General features: G+C 45.4%; 1 protein-coding gene and 1 pseudogene across 2 annotated transcripts; both read right to left on the minus strand.

Annotated features, from left to right (window-relative positions):
• Positions 1-203: 203 nt before the first annotated feature.
• RYBP (ring and YY1 binding protein) lies at positions 204-22451 on the minus strand. Of its 2 annotated transcripts, none has more exons than XM_072284443.1 (4): positions 22252-22451; positions 13137-13265; positions 9482-9780; positions 204-6001 (listed from the first exon to the last, which is right to left on the minus strand). In XM_072284443.1, exons 1-3 carry the CDS (start codon positions 22395-22397, stop codon positions 9489-9491), a joined length of 567 nt encoding a protein of 188 aa, XP_072140544.1. In that variant the 5' UTR covers positions 22398-22451; the 3' UTR covers positions 204-6001; positions 9482-9488. The 2 variants fall into 2 exon arrangements, with proteins under 2 accessions (XP_072140544.1, XP_050030856.1); XM_050174899.3 differs by having other exon boundaries at positions 22120-22450.
• LOC126527552 (U2 spliceosomal RNA) lies at positions 4149-4328 on the minus strand (annotated as a pseudogene).
• Positions 22452-22500: the final 49 nt, after the last annotated feature.

Consider the following 22500-nt stretch of genomic DNA (forward strand, 5'->3'; position numbering starts at 1 on the left):
ATGTAGGTTGACCAAGTATGCGGCCATGACACATCTACTAGTGCTTGTGGTATGAATGCGTACTCATGAGCGAATAGACTTGCCTATGATTGCAGGAGACAAATCTACCAATCGAGCGCAACCTAATATTTCTATTTTGTGCGAGTAAGGTAGGCATGCATAGCCCAGCAAACAGGATGCCAAAACAGGGTCAGGCAGCAATACAGGCAGTGTAAAAAAATTTATTTTCTCCGCTTCTAAAAAGTCGTCTTGCACAATCTGAAATAGAACCAGAGTCTAGAGTGGAACAAGCTCACAAGTCAGACGTGCAAGATTCTCTCTCGGAGCAATAAATACGATCCCGCACCAGTATGAGGATTTTGACTGCACATCTGAGCGAGACAGTCTTTTTCTTTTTTTTTCTTTCCCCATGACCAGAAAAAGGGCACTGCAGAGTCGTGAACTATTTTTTTCCCCTGCAATGTGCCATCTTGAGCAGACCTCAGTCTATGCACTGCGAGACAGTGGTGTACGCTGACTTGCATATTTCAGCAAACAACTTTAAGAAACTGCTTTTATGTTTGTAAACTTCTCTCTCAGCACCCAAATCTTGCATCAAGATTGCACTTTGATGTTCACTTGTATACAAGGCACATTCCATAATGTAATGGTTACACTCGGATGCAATGCATCAGTGGTCCGAGAGGCGCTCTAAGTCATCAGCTGGTCATAAACTAATGGATAACAAGGGCAGAATAAAATTGAGTGCAAAGAACCCTCACATTAAACGGGTCCAGGTTTGTTATAAATTAAAGCCGCTGCTACCTGCTAATTGAGCATACGATTGCCATACGCATCCGAGAATCGCAATGAATGTTGCGCGAACATTATTTTCATATAATACTGACCCTTTGCCAAAGTCACACACTGCTGCTGTTGGCTACGCTGCTCGACGGATGAAAGAAAAAGGAATAAAATTAAAAGATGTTCTTACAAAACATGACCATTTGCACACTACTGCCCTCTGCACAAGTTGTTTTGTGGACGGGCAGCCTCAATTTGCTGGGTCAAGGACCAGCTTTCCAGAAGGAAATGGTTTTCTTCATTTCTACTATCGAATGATTCAAGCAGGTACCACTACTAAATATGCAACTGCACAAGAAAGACTTCAAAATGCAGTTTCAATGCAAGGTCTGAATGGTAATGAGCAACTGGCAAGCACAATAAAATTCCCTAATGTTATCGGCCAAAATCTACGGGCTATATTGTAAGATCGAGTGTTATATGGAGGCTCTTTTATTTCAAGGCTACTGTACAGCACAGAGAGCAACACAAATGCACACCGAGATCTCAACAGTATTTGTTTATAAGGTATGCTCGGCCCACGCGTCCAATTTTCTTGCCCCCATCCAGCGTACCTCAATCCACATGTGGACAGCGCTCAAATATGAACATGACATATACAATTTCTCATGGCAGCTTTGTACACGAATCTCTATTAGTAAATATGAAAAGGAAATCCAAATTTGCAACTGAAGTTGACAATTGTTCTTGTGTCTGCTAGTAATGAAAAAAAAAAAAAATTCCGTGAGCACACTTATTTACCAGAATAGCTCCACAAAAAATAGCAAGTGAGGTTCTGTCTTATGAAACTGACAGACCCACTCTGTGAACACAGATTAGGTGTTCCTATTCTTATTGACACAAAGTGCACAGCCACTTGCACATTTTAAGAACACTGTAGCACTGGGAAAAAATATGTCTAAGTATTCAAAAATATAAATCTAATCGCAGCTCGATCATATGCGAAGGTCCAAGGAGATGCCCACTGCAGTTGCCTGCAAATTACCACCGGTGTGAAAAGATTATGGGGCGCAGAATCCGAGAAAGAGTTCAACATTTCGAAACCCTGGTCACAAAGCCTGATAGTGCGATTTCCTGCCTGAAAAACACAGTACACGATACTCAAACATCATAGTGCTGTACAGCTTCGATTCTGCAGGCACAAACAAATTGCTAAAAAATTTAAATTTTGTTTTATGGAGAACCCACACTCCACGAACTTTTGATGCTCACTGTACCTCTCAGTTCCAGGCTGTACCCCAGAAGGCAACTGCAACAAAACTTTTGCTTTGTTTAGATTGGTTGTGAATGAGTAGTATATACTATTGAAGCAGTCCGGCCTAAGCTACAGGGCTGGTAATTGTGTAATTTTCCCATTAACAGGCTTTAAATAGCACCTAAGCAGGCATGTGCACGGCAAATAGTAGTATCATGCCAACCCAAGATCTATTATCTTCAATATTTTCAGTGCACCACTGGTGCATCTTAATCTTGGAGCCCGCATTACTTGTTGATGTTCTGTGTTCTGCATTATTTATGGCGTATAATGTCAGCTTTTTCTTTTTTTTTCACTTTCGGTGTCAAAAATGTAAGTTTGCTCGCTTTTGATGAAGCACCCACTCATAGTTCAAATAAGTTATTGCATGGACACTGCTTTATATTTACATTATCTGAAAATAGGCTTTTTATACATGGTCCAGAATTTCATTACAATTAGCCTTGAAACTGTGAGGAAACTCGCATCACTGTTTTATGTGGCTGCGGCTCCCCCATTCCAACCGCTTCTGCGACAACCCATGCAATGCGCTTTTCGTGGCCACGAGTTCAAACATGGCCCTCTGTCCTGCATTGCCTGCACACTCCAAGGCCAGCGTACACAGTGCTCTATAAACACTAAGCAAGCCAAGCCGAGGGGCAGTCCCAACACAGCTACAAAGTAAGGCTTGCAACGCTTTAAATCCGAGCGGAACACGGTAAGAGAAAGCAGGTCAATGGAAGAAGCAAGTAGGTAGGGGGGGGGGGGGGGATGGAGATGGTTAAAGTCCAAATGGTGCCAATGAGCAACGCCATAAACGCGACGGTTGCATGGGGAAATATCGACAGACAAAGTACACAGGCAGTGCGAGAAAAGCAGCAGGAGCTGCTTTAGCAATGTGAACACAGAAATATTGCCTGCCAAAGGCGGAGCCGGGCACACATTTTCCAAAGCCACTAGACTTTCGGCAGTGCTAGTTAGCCCATTGACGGAATAAAGGAATGACATGACCACACAACAGGGGCGGCAAATACTTCCAGCATAGCCCCTTGCTCGAGGAAAAACTGCTGCTGCCATTTCTAAGCCATCGTGGGAAAGATGGGACGCACATGGTTTGTGTTGACACCTGTCAACTTCCCTGCCCAAATACAGACTCGCTTTTATGACTCGAAGCTTGTTTCTTTCCGTGCATCTTGTAACTTGTCATTTTTCGCGTTACTCGGGCAGAGTTGCACAGAACATTCTGCACATTTCAGTTTTATACACTTTCCACAGGATACAGATATAGTGGTGCTGCCACCAGCAGCAACAATACGTAAGCTGCCTTTACACTCGTGACTTCACAGCGCTTCACAGGGTGTCCAATATTTCTAGAGACAAATTTTACTACCAAAGTGTAATAACATGTTAGCGACATGCTGAACAGTGGTTTTATTGCCACGAAGGGTATTCATATAGACAAGCCAGTGACTGTACTTCCCATCATTCTCGTGATGGCTGGAGAAGCCCACAAGGACACTAGCGCCGCATTTCTTCCTAGTGCAAGTTTCAGAAACCCTGTGCATTGTGGTAACACCAACTACAGTTAGAATACTGTGGCCGTTTTTTTTTTTACTGTTGGTTTCCTCGGTTGATCGGGACAGGGAACTAAAACTGTGGCAGTAACACTTGGCTGAAGAATATTACAGCGCACCACTCGGGGAAAATAAAAACTGGATGTGTCATGTGCTAAGAGAACAGTTCATTAAAGGCCAACTGCGACAAAATTTCACTTTGGCTATACTGGATATAAATGAGTAGTATATACTGTTTAAGCAATCTTGACAAAGGTGCAGGGCTGGTAATCGACAAATTCTAAGTTGCACCTAACCAGATGTGTGCATCTGGTGTTCATCCCAGACCAGGACCGCCAGAATTTTCACTGCACCATAGCACTTCCCACTATAAAAGGCCATGCCAAGGAGCTACATTGATGCTCAACATTCTGAGTTCAGCTCATTTCTGAATGAAAGTGGCAACATTGTTTTCAAGTATATGGCTAGTTTCTAGTGGATCGATGTCCGTAGACCAAAAACCGTGGTCCGATCCTGAAGATGGCGCAATATCGGGCCAAACCGCTGCGAACGTGAAGCAGGCTTCAAGCACCCCGCCAACTTGCAAAAGTAAGTAATATTTTGGGCCCAAATACAACCTGTATCAGATATTAAGCTGATATGAACAGATACTACACTTTGACCCATTTCGGCCACATTCACACCGCGCTCTCTTTGTCAGCATTCCCAAGCGCTTGCGCATCTCCTTTCCTTCTCTTCTGCTCGCCAGTCGTGGCAGTCCCATCGAAACGTAAATGCCTGTTTAGTTTCCTCCAGCTCCTCAGGGCAGCAGTCCCGTCATCCACGTGAATGTACATAAAATCACGGTAAGAGAGTCCGTACCAATGTTCAAAATTCTGTGTCACCTCTATGCCGTATGCTAAACAGCTTCGTTGGTCATCCACCTTCACAGAGTGGAATGGCTCGTGATTTTTTTTTTGAAGCTTCAGTATTAGAAACATTTTTGCAAGCTTTGCAATATTTTTGCAAGCTTTTTGTGATGCAGCTATGATATTTCAAATGTATAATTTTGCATGGTGGATAGCTCCCCTGTCTTAGCCTAAGCTTTTTATGCAGTTAGAAATTTTGTTGAAGTTGGCCTTTAAACATAAAAGTCCTCAATATGGAAACGGTTCTTTTCGCATTATGGCAAATGTAAAGAACAATGTGTACAATTATGTTCCATAAATATCTAAAGGTTGCACAGCATAGCCAACCTGCATCACTTTGCAGAGAAGTTGTCAATGAAACTATAACGCTCATGGAAGCACTACTTCCAAAAATTTTGTTCGCTGACTGACATGTCATCTATACAAAGAAAACTGATGCAAGAAAAATGAGATGCACAAGCTGATTTCCTAAGTCAGCCTCACTGAAAGATCTATTACACCACAAAACACCCCACACTTGCGTAACTTATAACATTACAATTTAGCACATCCCACGAAGAACCCATTTTTCGTTCGCAGACCTCAGCAACAATTTCTATTCAGCATCAGGCATGTATGACAGAGGCTGTAGGGGAAAAGAACACAAGAAACAGTTTGGAGAAATGTACAGAGTAGCAAAGTCTGCAAAGTCTGCAAAGTTGGTGCTACGACCAGGAGTCGTGATGTTTGTCCCATCTGTCAAGGCAATCCTGGCATTCACACTTTCCTCCTCAACCCAGACAGTACGAGGCAGGGCCGACTTGGGATCAGCTGGAAAACACCATGGATTCGCTCACGCTAGCCGCACACATAGAGGAAAAGCAGCACCAGTTGGTTGGGGAAGCTGTCAGATACATGGAACAGAGCCTGGCCACGCGCACACACCACCAATGTTGGTTTGAACTTGGAACACTTTTTCAGTAGGTCTTTTTCAATGGTTTGCGTTGGCAGCACAACTATATGAGCACTCCTCCTACGACCAGTGTTGTCTGCACCACACTCCACGGCTGTCACAGAGCCGCTCAGAATTGCTCTAATGCAGGTTTAGTGCTTGCACTGGGAAGTTGGATGCTGCACCCACACTGCAACAGGACAGCATAAATTCAGCACTGCAGCTACTAACTAGGACAACCAGTGCACCTGAAATTTGACAGGCAAGGCAGATGTCCTCGCAAGTTGACGTGCGAATGTGGCTGGCAATGGACATGCTGCAACGGTGCAGCACTGTACACTGATCCGGAGGGAGGGGATCTGACACGGAATGCTTGACTTCACTCTCAAGAGCCTTGGCAACCAGGAAAGCAGCGTCTGTGGCACCAAAACTGAGGACTGACGAGTGGGCGGGAGAACACAATAGTGGTGCAAAGGTGGCTGGCAAGTTCAAACCATTACGTCAGCTGCACCTGCGCAAAAAAAAAAGTATATAATGATGCTTTCAATGTTCGTAAAGACCTTTCAGTGCAACAAGCTTACTCACAGTGAGTAAACATGTAATGCTTGCACTGCTACATTATGCTTATAAAATGCTTTATTAGAGCTTATAACCAACTTGTAACCGACATGAAAACATTTGAATTGAATTGAAATTTGGGGTTTTATATGCCAAGACCACAAATTATGAGGCATACCAAGGCGGGGGACTCGGGATTAATTTTGGCAACCTGGAGTTCTTTAATGCACACCAAAATATAGATACGCGAGCATATTTACATTTCGCCCCCATCGAAGGAATCGAACCCGCGACCTCGAGTTCAACACTGCAGTGCCGTAGCCACGGCGCCACCATGGCAGGCAAAATGAAAACACATTCATTACACGCTGATATCTATATTTGAGGTTCACTTTTTGTATCTGTGCTCGTCATATCAAGAGCCGACAGTTGAAAAGTGAGTGGTGTTTACTGAAAACGCGTTGCAACAACTTTCCTGCCACACTGCTGAGGCTCAGTGGTCATGACATTTCACAGCTGAGCAGCGAGATCGTGTGATCAAGTCCTGGCCACAGCACTTGTATTCCAAAGGGTTAGGCTACAAAGCCACTCTCATGTAGTGCACATTGAAGAATGCTGGGTGGCAAAAAAACTTATTCGGAGTCCTACATTGTGCTGTTCTTCACAGCCGATTGCCATGGCTTCAGGAAGTAAAATGCTACTAGTCACAGTCGAACCACATTGTAACAAAACAACTTGTAACCAGCTAATGGATAGAACAAAGTAAAGGAATCCCCTTGATGTTCCCACAGAAATTAACACGCACTTTTATTTACGAAACAGCAAGAATTTTATACAAATGAATACAATGAATTCTTCTAAGTTAAAAATGAAGATTTATGAATAATTTAACCATGGTTATGCCAAAATTTGGCAGTGTACGACAGTGCTTGCAATTCTGCAATACAGACTCTGAGACATGCCTCCCAAAAAAAAGCTTTAAAGGTCAACAGCAATTAAACTTTATTTTGCTGGTAAATGTCATTTTAATTAGCAGCCCTTAAAGGGGCACTAAAGAGCATCACCAATGCAGTTTAGATTTAGTATTATTGAAGAACTCTACTTTCGTCGTTTCCACAGTAACAGGCTGATTGCCATATTTACACAACTTCACCGCTCCCCCAAATCTAATGTGAACTCAATTTTTTGCGGGCTTAGAAGCAAGAAAATAAATGTGTGCCAGAATGCGATACACCTGTATGTGAAATGCATTCGATTTATAAAAGAAAATATGGCAAGTCACCACGTTCGCGATCAGAAAAAAATGAGATGTGCCTTAAACTTTCACTGAAGAGGAATTTTTTTTTTTAGATAAGCTTTCCTAATGAACGTGGGGCGTCGTCATTGCCATTTGTGCTTCATTGGCCACAGACACCAAGCACAGAAGGCCGTATTCTTTAGCTATCACTTTTAGAGATACTACTATTACTTTCACGAGATTTTATGCGACTATGTCAGACTAGTTGAAATGTACGGCACTTGACGTTCCTGGAACTATAGACAGATAGCAAGCTCGACACTGCGCCAGAATTGCTGGTGGCAATGTATGCCCATGCATCCGGTGCAGAGTTGCTTGAAATCTCGCGAAAGTGACATCTTTGAAACTGATAGTAGTCGAGCGCTAAATGAACCCACAGAAATCCAACAAATAATGCTCTGCTGCCGTCTCGTTATGGTGATGACAGTGCCTCTAACAGCTCTGACGGACGTTGCCAACGCTTTGAACGCAGTTTTGGTTGCATATACAATTGTAGCACGCGAACAATTTCTGGTCCCACTTTGTCAGAAAACAGATGCACGTAATATTCATGGAAATACAATATAACAGAAAATGAAAGACAAAGTTCAATTTTCCCGACCCCAAGGCTTTACATCGGTGTAAAATCACAGATTCCAAAGTATTCGAGACATTAAGACTAGTTGGTAACGAGTATTATTAAACATGGTTTTATGGGGCAATTTTAGACAGGACACGAGGATACAGAGAACATCAAATGTGTCTTGCGTACCTTGCTGTGTCCAGTCTAAAACTGAACTGTATTACCATGTTTCGGAACTTCAAAGTATTTTCTGCATTTGGGCCATTGTGGTTCAGCGAAAGTTACAGAAACTTCCGAAGTTCAGTCTGGCTCTTTTATATAATAAAGCCCTATTGCAAACAAAGGAACTAATAATAAAAAATATTGGTAGCTGCAGTGCTGTACTTCTTTATGCAGAAATAAAAGCACTAAACGCGACCGTGATAAAGGGAAAACTAGCGTCGGAGGTTCGTTACTATAGTCATGCGGCATGCAAAGCACTCCTGTTGGCTGACACAAGTTTGAATCACTGACGCACTTGTTTCAAACACATTTTGGCTGCGCACTTTGCGTGTTCCAAGGCCAACATTTCAATATTTGCTTTGTTGTCTCGAGATAAGGGAATCTGTTTTCTTTGCAGCAGCAAAGCTACGTCAGCACCGAGTACAAAGGTAGAAAAGCTTTCAATTGTCATCGGGCACCAAAGATAACGAAAGGTGTAAAATGCAGAGATAAGGCTCCACATGGGGAAGAGAATGCTATTGACCTTGCTGACGCAGCAAGACCGGGTTGCATGCGATCGCTGGCTACTGGTAATGTTGCAAGGTGTCTGAAAATTGCTGACAAGTTTGCAAAAGATTTACTTTTTTTTTTGCGAGGTGGGACAGTGGAAGGGTGGGGGTCAGGATGGGAGGTGGGGGGGGAGGGATGGAGGTGGTCTTGCTTTGCCGGGGAGATTAGGCGGCGGTTAGATAGTTCGCATCATCTGCCACAGCTCGAAAAGCACTTCGCAACATTAGCAATTTAGCATGTTGTAAGCCATTGGACTTGGGCTGGGACGTTTGAAAATTCGTATCACCCAAAAATTTGTATCAGGTGTGACCGTATTGCAGATATTATAATGTAGGTATTTCTTGCTGAGATTTTTAGGTTGATTTTGCTATAGTGCATCACAATTTATATTCCATCGACTTTTTTCATTTTGTGACACAAATATATATTATGCTGCTGTTGCTGCTCAAGTGAACAAAATATTGTGAACAGGGACCTAGTCAGTTACAGACAAGCACTTTCAGTCCACAGTTTTCTGTGGTTTCCTTTTCCTTTGTTGTATATTTGTGTGTTTTCCAAATCAGTGTAAAACAGATATTTGTAATGAAAAGGGCTAATGAAACAGAAATAAACTTCATGACATCACAGCAAGCTGGTGTGGGAACTTGCAGGCCACCCTTGTTTGATTATTAAGGTCATTTCTGGCCTTCCAGGCCTCCTCTCACAACCACAGTAGCTTTTTTGGTATTGTACAAGTGTAACTTACTAACACAGCTAAACTTACTTGTCCCAGCAAGCCACACAGCTGTGTGCATTTCACTTACCTAAGGCCTAACGTGCTTCTGCGTGTCCATCCGAGTGTGCCCCATCAGTTGATGAAGAGGCGTCGGACAGCCGCTTAGGCTGGAATTCGGTGATGATGACCGTGACGTTGTTGACTGTGACGGCACGCTGCTGGCCTGAAGACCGGTCCACGTTCTTGAGGCGGGGCCGGGTGTTGCCACGGGAGCTTTCGCTGGAGCCCCCACCGGGGCCCCCGCTCCCTCGCCGGCTGCTCGAGCCCCTGCGGCCGCTGCTCGGGCCGAGTTGCTGAGCCACCAGCTGCGCATTCAGGCGCGGCTTCCTGCACAGCATGCGGATGGGAGATGACACACAGCATCAGTGCTGGCAAGACTCTTTTGGACAAAGCTGTTAGGTCATGGCCTAAACACTCCATTTTCAGCAAAAATTTGCTGTATGATGATGACTTGCTCAGTGTTGTTCTTTGTTTGTATTTTTTTAATACAGCTTCCTTATTCTTTTTAAATCTATTATAGCTTTAAATTACCTTGTGCTGTGGCAAGCCAGTGGTGGGAATATAAAAAAGCGTCAAACTCCAAATCTTTAAAGTGGTATCAGATGCCAAGATTGTGCTTTGCCTAGAAAAGCAGCTTTTAATGCACCCAGATGGCTCATGAATAAACTCTTCAATATTCTTTAGAAGCAGTGACAAAATGGAGGTGTTTACATCTTCCTTGGGACAAAATTGTGGTGAGGCATTGAAATTTGTCCAAGTCACCTGATAAATTTCACCATGGCAATTTACTGGCTGGTTAGGTAGCTAGACTCCAAGAACACAAAGTTATTGAGGTGACTAAAAACCCCCTTAGATTTAGCAACTTTCATGCCAAGTTACCTACACTGAATGGCGCGATCAACTATGCAACAGATTTAGAGGGTACACTAACACACACGCACACAGAAAAAGGGAGCTACATTTGTAAATCTTACCAGTCAAATAAAAAACTTGAAAAGTGATTATGTCCCTGAGCTGTCTGTGTTAAGATCTTGTGAGGACATAAGAGTACTCACCATTAGAGGAAAAGATCATCTCCTCTCTGGATTATTGTATACGAGTACAAAGGGCACCTCTTACTTCTGCACTGCTTTTCAGCAAGAGCTCACAAAGGCTCACAATAGCCTTGAAGACATTACAGTGACACCCGAGGAGCTCCGATCGGAAAGGGCAACAGCCATGGTTTTCTACACAGTTGGCGGCGGGGGTAATGCCATCCACTGCTCCAGTTTACCGCCCACCGTACCGAGTTTATTGTCCCGTGCTTACCACCCTCTCCTTTGAGGGGTCTCGACAATTAGAATGGTCGATATAGTCAATCTTTTTTCGTGTGTGTGTGATTCTCTGGTGTTTCTTTATCACATGGGGAAACATTAAAAAAGAAAGTGACATAGAAGTTGTGAAAATCGCACCTCTGGGGTTCGCTGTCAACAAAAATCAGAAAACTAGGAGTCAGTGGGTTCCATTGCATTGAGAAGTGTACAGCCTCCTGTTGACATAAAGCGCCATTATGGCACCATCGTAAAGAGGAGAGATCTCAGCCTCTGACAGCTGCAGCGCCTTATTTCGAGTGCAAAAATAAAAGCAAGAGAAGCAAGGAAGAAGCTGAAAAAGTAGCATTGCAATTCATTACTGCTAACACCTAGACACTGGAATCACTCCGATTGGTTGGCGTAGATTACAATCACCAGCAGATGTCTTGTGCACATTTTGACAGTGGCGAGCTGTGCATTTCTTCGTCATGGCAAAGTTTGGCGATCATGGGGTATGATGCGTCGCTGGCTCACATTAGTTCTGTTAATGTGTTTAAAATGGAAAATTGGTAAATGTTCAATTCACAAGTCATAATGGCTGTGCCAGGAGTGGGGGGAGGGGGATGAAGGGTAGAGAGGAGGGAGTTAGGGGTGGAGGGGCTTAGTTTGTAACTCTCCTCCCCCGTCTCAAGACGTCTACACCTAAAAAATTTTCTGGGGAGAATCCTGGCTACAGCCTAACTCAGCAGCAACTTCCTCTCACATCCGCATAAAGCTGATGAGCAAAATTATGCGGCACTGAATTCACTGCCATTTACAGCAACTCTTTGCACAGAAAATATAGCGTGAAATGTCTTGCAGTGAGGCTACGACCACTGGATAAGAATATACTTGCATACCACACATTTCTTCTAGCAGATAGTACAGTTATCTAGTGAATATGAGGCTCGTTATTTCTTCATAAATTTCCAGGATATTGACTGATTTTAGCATGCTTTGAAAGTTGAGTAATCCTCTGGAAAGAAGCAGAAAGACAAAGTTGCTCTAAAGTACAAATTTCTCACATGAGATAATGAAAATGTGTGACCACATTTCTTTTGACTGCCTCTTGCTTCTAATATGCATTTCCTCCCTTTCTAACATGCTGTACACGACCTGTTTTTGCCAGTGATGTCCAGGAGTGGCAAAGAAAACACGATGGACATTAAGCTACGTGTAGAAAGAAGTCATATACAATGTGGCTCCCTTTCACTTCAGCGTGCTGTGTAATGCTACACGGAACTACTTTGCTGACAGCACTATCATTTTGTCAGCAATTAGGAAGGAATAGTTTTAACTTCCTCATAAAGATTGTAGCCAATAAATGCATGTGCTATGAGTAAATGAACCAGTTCTTTTTATGAAAAGCACAACATGACTGACTGCAGATTAAACAGATTTAATTACTCTAATTACGATGACTGATTATAAAATGCATCCCACAACCTTGAATTTTTGGTCATTGGAGTCTGCAGCACTTTCAAATTTACTTTAACCTCTTCACTACCAGTGTCCACATTGGTGGACACTTTATTTAAAGCCAAATACTTGAGTAAAAAGTTGCGAGGCATTAAAATTGCACGCTTTTATCACCTTGGGCCATAGTTTACTTAGCTTTCAAAGGAAAACGCGAAATCTTGGCCGAGGCAGCTGTTAAAAAACAAAAAACACAGCTGCCAGGATTCTCACAAATCTTCCTGTTTGCTGCCAGTGTCCGCATGTGTAGACATTTTTTTTAATGCCACGTACTCCTAAGCGAAAAGTTAAGGAATTTATCTCACGCAAGTTTATCAGCCTGCATCATGGTGTACCTTTCCAAAGGAGGACGTCATATGTCGACTGAGGCGGCTATTAAAAAAGATGGCTGCGAACAGCTCACAAGATGTTTTCACAACATGTATACCCATTTGTAGACACGGCCTTTTTGGCTTCAAAATGCTTCTTATGTGACCAATTTATTTTCACTGAGCTCCTGAAATAGCATAAAATAAGCTTTTAGAAACAATTACTCATTTGCTTGCTTACATTTCTTATGGTACTGAAGAGGATGAACTTTGACACACTCAATTACAGCCCATAATTTGAGACCGAAGGGCCATGATTTTCTGGGGGGTTTACACCACATCATTGCACTGTGTTCAGCTCATTAATACCCAATACCCCCCATGCATAGGTACTGAAACACATTATTTGTTTGCCTTCTGCAATGCTGGAGTGCAGCCTTGTTTTCCTACTGTCATTCTTAGCAGTCAATCAGATTACCAGCTGACAGAACAGTGATACGTGGAAAAGGAAGACCCCCTCCCCCCAACAAGAATCGACAGGAAGGGGTGGCAAGCTGCCCCAACACACCTGGTAGACGTTCCTTTGCGTACGTCGCACATGAGGCACTTGAAGGCCTCAGCCGTATTGCGGTACGTACAAACGCTGCAGTCCCAGACTTGTTCCTCCTTGGATGACGGCGCCTGCCGCTTCGGACGTCTGCGAAGGTAATGCAATGCGTCAAAACCCTAGCTGTATTCGCGGAGTTAACTTTATTCGCATTTCTTTTATGTAGTTGCTATACGCGTAAGAAAAAGGGAAGGAAAAGAGGAAGAAGGGAAGAAAAAAGAAATGCCTGTCCAGCATTCAAAAGCAGCAATAACTGTACACACATGCTAAAGTGGTGTCACCATTCCCCTTCGTGCATTTGTGATGTCGAGATTTTCCTTTCTTTTTCATCATAATCGAGCCATGTTTCATCAGCGATTCCTTGAACCTCTGACCCACACCACACATTTTGTCAACGTTAGCTGCTTTACCATATGTATTACCAACAGTCTTTCTGTTGGTAGGAGTAGGACACCGTTCCCAAGACGAAGTTTAAAGGTTGGCTACGGGTTTGACCAGCGGCACAGCATTTCCTTTGCTTAGTTAGCTGATGACTCTGTTGAGCTGAAGTCTCGATTCTCAACTATACCAAGAAGCATAGAGTTTAATCTCTTTATGCCAGATTGTGGATACCTAGCAAAAGCACCAATGAATCCTGGTTAATGCCACTATAAGCATCTCTTGTTCGTAGTATTCACGTGACAGTTTAATGTGACCTCTGCTCCTTTTCGTGGATATCCAAGGGAAGTATATTATATTAAGAAAATTTAGATAAATGGTGTTTCCACAGTCATGATAAATCTACAGCAACATATACAGAGCACTTGCTTGCTGGGCTAGTTGGTTCACTGCAACTTATGTAACATCACGAAAAATAAGGAAGGGACGACGATAGAGATTGAGTGAAAAGAGCGCTGACTTCCAACTGTTTATTCTACCAACGATGCTAGGCGTATGTACACATACAAAGCGCCAGCAGGAAAGAGAGATAAAAGGGGGAGAAAGGAATGTATGTGTACATATGCCTAGCATCGTCAGTAGAATAAACACTAGGAAGTCAGCGCTCTTTTCACTCTATCTCTATTGTCATCCCTTCCTTATTTTTCATGCTGTTACATAATTTCTATACAGGGTGTGTTTTCTAGACAATACATATATTTTACGAAAAGGCTAAAAGCACAGCGAACGTGGTGTTTTATGTTTGCAGAGGAGTCCCTATGTGAGGTCGACATACTTTTCTGCTAATGATGTGAGCACCAGACGGCTAATTAAGAACAGATTTATTAATTCACTTTTTATTAGTGCCTTCAGGTCAGTTGTTTAAATGGCAAATTCAAAGGTGGTCACATTTTAATGCACACTTTAAATCTTGAAAGTCCAATCTAATTAGAGGTATTTATCATTGAATTTCAACATTAAATCCAGGCAACATCGAAATTGAGTGCCACGGGAGCGCATGAAAGGTGGCACTGCTATCATGTCAGACCAAAACGCCCTGTGACAACAAGCACGAGTAAGCTTGAAACAGAACGTATTGGCCAGTTGCAGCAGCTACTGATACGGCACGCTTTGCCTGGCAAGCATGCATGGCTGTGAATTGGAACAGGATTTGCCACGGCATGCTATTATTCAAACTTTGCCCCACACTTCTTTACGGGGCACTGCCATCTGATCTGCAGCAGGACGCGCTTGGTCTCGATATTGCCTCAACTAAGCTTCGGAATTTGATGAACATCTCAAATATGGTGCAATTTCCCAGATAAAAAATTACAAAATGGGTGTGCATGAAAATTTCGAAATTTTACTGCCCCTAAATTTGCTACTTAGACAACTGCCCCCAAGGCACTAATAAAAACAGTTAATGAGAATGCACTAATAAAAAAGTTAATGAATTGCTGATTAGTCCTCTGAGGCTCATGTCATTAGCAGCAAAGTATGTCCACCTTGCCTAGGAACTCTACAAAAATGCCACGTTTTCTGCACTCATTAGTAGTTTGTTTCTAAAAAATCTGTATTGTCTAAAAAGGAACATCCTGTACACAAAACACAGTGATGGAAACACGCCAGCAGGACACAATCAGTGCTTTGTTTCAAATGTAACAGCAAGAGCTTATCAAGTCATGCTAGACACGTGTTCTCCATGTGTTGTACATGCTGGTATGCCACTAACGTGACCAGCTGCTTTCCATTATGCAGTAACAAGCACCATTCCTGAAATATCAACTGCCTTTGCACTCTGTAAGTATTCGTAAGCGAGTGCCTGAATTAGTACCGTAGTGGCTGCATATTCCCACTGGTGCACATTCTGCATTGCTTCTTTTTAGACAACCACAACAGCGAAAGTAATTTCTTGTTAGTAGATCCTAAGAATCCGCGGGACCCAGGGACATATTGTGGCACGGACAACGCCGACGTCGAGGACTGGCTTACGATGTACGAACGAGTGTGCGACAACAACAGGTGGGATCCAACAAAGATGCTAGCAAACGTGATATTTTACCTAAGAGGAACTGCGAGGCAATGGTACGACACACACGAAGCTGACCTAATGAGCTGGGATGTCTGCAAAGAAAAAATGCGAGACCTGTTTGGCAGACCTGTCGGTCGTCAGCTGGTGGCAAAAAAAGAACTTGCGTGTCGCGCTCAAACGTCCACAGAATCCTATGTCGTATACATACAGGATGTGCTGGCCCTCTGTCGCAAGGCTGATAACAACATGACCGAGGCAGACAAGATTGGTCACATATTGAAAGGTATTGCAGACGATGCCTTCAATCTCCTGATGTGCAAGGATTGTGCCACTGTGGATGCAATTATAAAGGAGTGCCGGTGCTTCGAACAAGCGAAGGGCCGCCGCGTCGCTCAAACTTTCGACCGATTGCCCAATACCGCCGCGACATCTTCTTGCGAAGACCCGCCACGCTTCGTTCAGCCCACAGGACCGGAAGAAATCATGCGCATCGTTCGCCGTGAGCTTGAGGCCATGGCTCCAGCTCCAGTTCATTCTGACTGTCGGGAAAGCGTGCCCGCTATCTCACTTATAGAAGCGGTCGTTTAGCAAGTTTGGGCATTCCATCTCTCTGCTCGGTCCGCCATACAAACACCTACCAGATTTCTCCGGCCGCTCGCTACCAGACGCAAAGCTTTCCGCCCCCTCGTCGCAACCCAGCTGACTGGCGCACAGTGGATGACAAACCTATCTGTTTTAATTGTTCCGGTATTGGACACATCGCCCGTCATTGCCGCAACCATTGGTCGTCGCCTCCTCGGTGGTCATCTCTGAGTCACTACCGCCAAGTACCAGACAATCGTACTTTCTCGCCCTATACGCCGACTAGGAACATCAACGCCGACAGTGCTCCACCAAGATCCAGCCGCTCCCCATCTCCACAAGGTCGTAGGTCCCGTTCGCCTCTCGTTCACCGCTCTTCGTCCCCTTCTGCAACCGATCGCTTCGCTTCGGGAAACTAGGCGGTGCAGCTCCCGGAGGAGAAGCTGCAACTCCGACCCGGCCCACAAATCTTCTGTTGACCCTGCCTACATGTGGAAACCTACTGGACATTGAAGTTGATGGCGTTCCTGTTAGATCTCTCGTTGACACAGGAGCGCAGCTCTCCGCCGAAGGCTCAAAAAGGTTCTGACACCCACCGTACTGTGCACTGTGCGAGTCGCCGATGGGAGTACTTCACCTGTCCTTGGAATGTGCACAGCACGTGTGACCATTGGGGGCCATTATACCGTTGTCATATTTATCGTCCTTGAACACTGTCCACACGACCTAATTCTCGGCCTTGACTTCCTTTAGAAACACTCTGCCCAAATTGACTGCTCCGCAGGTGTTGTACAATTGGATCTGCCGCTTCCTGCCAACGCAACAACTTGTGCTTCACACCGCTTATGTTCTGCTGAGTTTGCAAGGCTGTCTCCACAAGTGGCTACAAATGTCCTCCTGACACCCTGTCCTCCCGTACCTGATGGCGAGTACGTAGTGTCGCCGCTTACTGACGTGGTTTTGTCGCACAATATTGCCCTGCCAAGCACCTTAATCCGGGTCCGCGAAAACTGCGCTCGCGTGCCCATCCTCAATTTTGGATTTTTGTCGCATGTGCTGCCACACGGTATCGCCATAGCGCATATCACTCCTTTGGAAGAATTTGAGATTTCTTCTTTGACCTCTGAATCCTTCGTCAGTACCAATGGACCTTTGTTACCCACTCCTCCGTACTCGACGCTTGCGGACGATGTTTCTAAGATGATCGCCCCTGACCTTCCTTCCGAGCAAACAACAGCTCTTCGTCACCTCCTGTCATCTTTTCGGGACATCTTTGATTTGGATGACCGTCCACTTGGCCAGACATCTGTTGTCATCCATCGCATCAACACCGGTGACGCCAGCCCCATTCATAGGCGGCCATATCGTGTCTCCGCAACAAAAAGGGCCATCATACAGAAAGAAGTAGACAGGATGATGGACAAGGACATCATTGAACCTTCCAGCAGCCCGTGGGCATCACCGGTTGTCTTAGTAAAGAAAAAAGACAACTCGTGGCGCTTCTGCGTTGACTGCCGTCACCTCAACAGGATAACAAAGAAGGATGTTTATCCCCTGCCGTGCATTGATGATGCTCTTGACTGCCTTCACGGATCCCAATACTGTTCATCAATTGACCTCCGCTCCAGCTATTGGCAGATTAGCGTCGATGAGATGGACCGCGAGAAAACCGCCTTCGTCACACTGGATGGTCTGTACCAATTTAAAGTCATGCCGTTTGGATTATGCAATACGCCAGCTACATTCGAGCGCATGATGGACTCTCTCTTGCGCGGCTTGAAGTGGTCTACATGCCTCTGTTACCTCGACGATGTGATTGTGTTTTTGCCAAACTTTGAGAGCCACCTGCGGCGCCTCACAACCATACTCTCTACGTTTCGCAGGGCTGGCCTTCAGCTAAACTCCTCCAAGTGCCATTTCGGTCGCCGTGAAATTAACATGCTCGGCCATCTCGTAAACGCTGCCGGAATCCAACCTGATCCACAGAAAGTTCACGCCGTGCGAAATTTTCCTGTACCTTGTTCAACAAACGATGTCCGTAGTTTTCTGGGCTTATGATCTTATTTCCGGCGATTTGTGAAAAATTTTGCCGACATCGTTCACCCTCTCACTGACCTTCTTAAGAAAGACGTCTCTTTCTCTTGGGGACCACTGCAGGAGAAAGCCTTTTCTACCCTGATTGAGCGGCTTACAACTTCTCCAATTCTGTCACACTTTGACCCTTCTGCACCCACTCAAGTACGAACTGACGCGAGTGGTCATGGCATCGGCGCTGTCCTCGCTCAGCGTCAACAGGGCCAAGACCGTGTCATCGCTTACGCTAGCCGCCTTCTTTCCACGCCCGAGCGAAATTACTCCATTACTGAGAGAGAATGTCTCGCGTTCGTATGGGCGGTCGCGAAATTCCGGCTGTACCTTTTCGGTCGGAGCTTCTGCGTCGTAACCGATCATCACGCCCTCTGCTGGCTCTCCTCTTTAAAGGACCCAACTGGACGACTTGCACGTTGGGCATTGCGTCTACGGGAATATACATTTTCTATTATGTATAAGTCAGGGCGCCTGCATAAAGACGCTGACTGCCTGTCCCGCAACCCCGTGGATCAACCGGACGATACCGATGCAGACTCCGACATCAGTGTTCTATCCATCTCCGGCTTCCTCCATATTGGCGACGAGCAGCTCAAAGATCCTGTTATTCGAACACTTATGGAACATCTAAGCTCCTCGCCCAATGACCCGTCCCTCCGGATGTTCACCTTGCGCGATGGAACTTTATACCGTCGTAGCGTTCGTCCTGACGGCCCGGAGCTCCTCCTAGTCGTTCCCAAGCACCTTCGACTAGCCGTGCTCCAGCAACTTCACGATGCTCCTACTGCTGGACATCTGGGCATCACTTGTACATACGACCGCCTGCGGCGCCGCTTCTTCTGGCCCGGCATTTATCGCTCTGTGCGCCGTTATGTCGCTTCTTGCGACCTGTGTCAGCGTCGGAAGACGCCTGCTACGCCTCCCGCTGGTTTGCTTCAACCAATTGATATCCCCACAGAGCCTTTCTTCATGTGGGCCTAGACCTCCTTGGCCCCTTTCCAATTTCTATCAAAGGCAACAAATGGATTGCTGTAGCAACCGATTATGTCACGAGATATGCCATCGCACGAGCGCTACCAACCAGCTGCGCTACAGATGTCGCAGACTTCTTACTATACGACGTCACCCTGCACCACGGCGCCCCTCGCCAGTTGCTGACGGATCGCGGCCGCTACTTTTTATCGAAGGTCGTCGATGACTTGCTCCGCTCCTGCTCTACAGAACACCAGATTGCTACCACGTACCACCCTGAAACAAACGGCCTCACCGAGCGACTCAACCGCACGCTAACTGAAATGCTGGCCATGTACGTTTCCGACGATCACCGTGACTGGGCCGTCGCTTTACCATACATCACTTTCGCATACAACTCGTCCCGTCATGACACTGCCAGATTTTCACCATTTTACCTTTTGTATGGCCGCGACCCCACCTTGCCCTTTGACACGTTGCTACCTTCCGCAGTACAATCACCCAGCACTGGTTACGGTCGCGATGCTGTAGACTTAGCCGCCCAGGCCCGAGATGTCGCCCGTCATCGCCTCACAGTCTCGCAAGCTTCTCAAAAGCGACGCTACGACCTTCGGCACCGAGACTACCATTTTTCACCTGGTTCCCTTGTCCTTCTCTGGACGCCTTCACGTCGTGTAGGCTTGTCGGAAAAACTACTTTCCTGGTATTCTGGTCCGTACCGGATCTTACAGCAACTGTCCGACGTGACATACGAGATCGCCCCAGTTGGTCAACCTTCAGTGCATTGCAACGTCACCAGCGATGTTGTTCACGTCGCCAGGCTTAAGCCCTATGTCCCCCCATTAAGTGAGGCTCTATAACTTGCACCGGGACGGAGCTACTCCACCGGGAGGGTGATGTTACGGTGAAGGGAATGAAGAAGTTGAATTGGACTAGACGAAGACTAAGTCTGGCAGTTGCCTGAACGCCATATACGCCAGTTGTAAATATACGTTATTTTACAATCGTGGGCCTGCTTTCTTCCTGCAACAATATTTCTGAGCTGTGAACGCCATCGAAATGAAACGTTACCAACTCGCCATAGCTTCAACAGTTCCTACACATACACAGAACATTACTGCTTTCTGTCACCATTCCTGCAAATACTCAGTTAAGACAAATCAGCTGGTAGATCAACAATGGGCCATATCACTTACGTGCTGGCCAAGTTGCCTACTGAAGTTTAGAAAACTTGTACCTAAAGCAAAGTATTATTACTGCAAGAGAGGACTGTAGAAAAACTGTGTTGTTTCTCAACTGCAAATTTGCAACACCGCTTTACAGACATGTACAATTCAGTCCAGAGCACTTGAGAGGTGTGCTGCAAAGCAAGAGAACTCAATACTTTTGCAAGACACCATGCCCGTGAAAAACAGTAACGGCAGCGATAAAGGTGCCACATACAATTTAGCCACATGCCATGAACCCAATTAACTGCTGTGGTATTCCTTTAATAAGGAACTGGGAAAATAAAAGCAGGTGAAAAATTAAAAACTTGGCATTTTAGCACTCACACAGGTGCCTTGTTCACAAGTTCGCTGTACCATGTGTTCACTGTGAAGAAGGCTCCTGTGCAGGTGCGTAAACGTTGCTTTTAGATATTTTTTGCATCTTTAGTGCCTGTACAATTTTTTCCCAATAAAGCAAGATCTCATCAGACTCTACTTCATATCATTACTGTTTCCTACACAACGCGGTGCTTGGGACAAAGCTGGACATTTGTACAACAAGGCTTCAACATTGACAAAGACTGAACCTTCATGACACCAAACCAGAAGGATGTTTCAGAGGGCACGACTATAAACCAATGTTTACAATGCCCAAGGAAAGCTTTATTGGCAGTAACTGCACTGTAAACAGACGGATTATATCATCATAGAATGAAAGAATATCAGTTAAGCCGCAACATAAGCATTTAACAGTTCGTGTAATGCGCCACGAGAGGTGCAGATATACCTCACATGATAGTTTTGCTCTTTTCTGCAAATAAAGTTGAACCAAATTCGGCCTGACAAAGCGTCCTTGCCATTAGCGAGTTGCAGCATTAAAGCCACAAACAAGTTGGTTCGTGTTTCTTAGCCTGTTCTATTGTAGCCGTGTGACACGAGGGGCCAACTCGACTGATAGTAAATAGCCCGCCTATCTGGCGGCGTACACTGATGATTCTGTCAATTCTAGAACGCCTGCAGCAGTCTTGAAGCTGTAGAAATCTATGTCACTACTTTTCTCGTCGCATTTAACGGAAACCAGCAATACGTAGTCACATGATAAACGCTGACGAGTGGCTTGGAAACCACAGCGGTGTGCCACACATACGTTCTTTATGTGCGTCCGCATCATTTGCAAGTGATTTGTTTCGCTTACACAACACGTAAGGAAAACGCCGACGCGGCTGAAAGCGACGACCACAGAGTCAATACGCGAACGCGCAGAAAATCTGGCAGTTTCCTGGCGGCCAGTGACTTATGCGCCGCTCCTCCCAGATAAGGTAGTAGCGGGCAAATCAACAGCTATAGTTGAAAGGCAAGGTTGACTTATACCGCGAACGATCCCGCCGTTTTCCAAAAGGGTATACGTCGGTGTACAAAAGAGATGAAAACAAACACAAAGACGAGGAAAGGGCGTATATCAGACTTATGACATGAGGATACTTGAGCCTTGCGCGCAAACAGGCTTCTTTTTTTCTTTCTCGTGTGAGGGTAAGGATGGCCTCCAATCAAGCCGCCGCGCCACAGGCAGCTACCTCGTACTTTGCTACGTCAGACACGACTTGCGCGGATGTAACTGGTCGAGTTTCGGTCATGGGATACTCACCGATTGGGACTCTTCTTTGAGTCCATGGCCTAGAAGCAGTACGAGCGGTGAGCCGCGCTTCTTTGCATTGCAGGGCAGTGCTGGTAGCTACGGAGATATTGATACGCTAGCGGCAGCGAGCGTAGTACCGACCTCCAATTTTGCATGGCTGTCGACGGGGGCGGGGACAAACTTGCGACACGGCGAGTTTCTTGGGCTGTCCACAAACGACGCCGCAAGGGTCCACTGGCACTAGGCGCACCAGGCGCACAATCCTCAGGACGCGGCGACGCAGTCATGAAACGACGCTCAAGATGGCTGGCCTTTTAGTCACGTGACCATGTTTTGGTCTTTTTAGGCTTAGCGTTGTCACCGCAAATGTTAGCCGTTCTCTGCAGCTAG

This window comes from Dermacentor andersoni, chromosome 9 (genome assembly GCF_023375885.2).
Source record: "Dermacentor andersoni chromosome 9, qqDerAnde1_hic_scaffold, whole genome shotgun sequence".
In the NCBI taxonomy this organism is placed as follows: Eukaryota; Metazoa; Arthropoda; class Arachnida; order Ixodida; family Ixodidae; genus Dermacentor; species Dermacentor andersoni.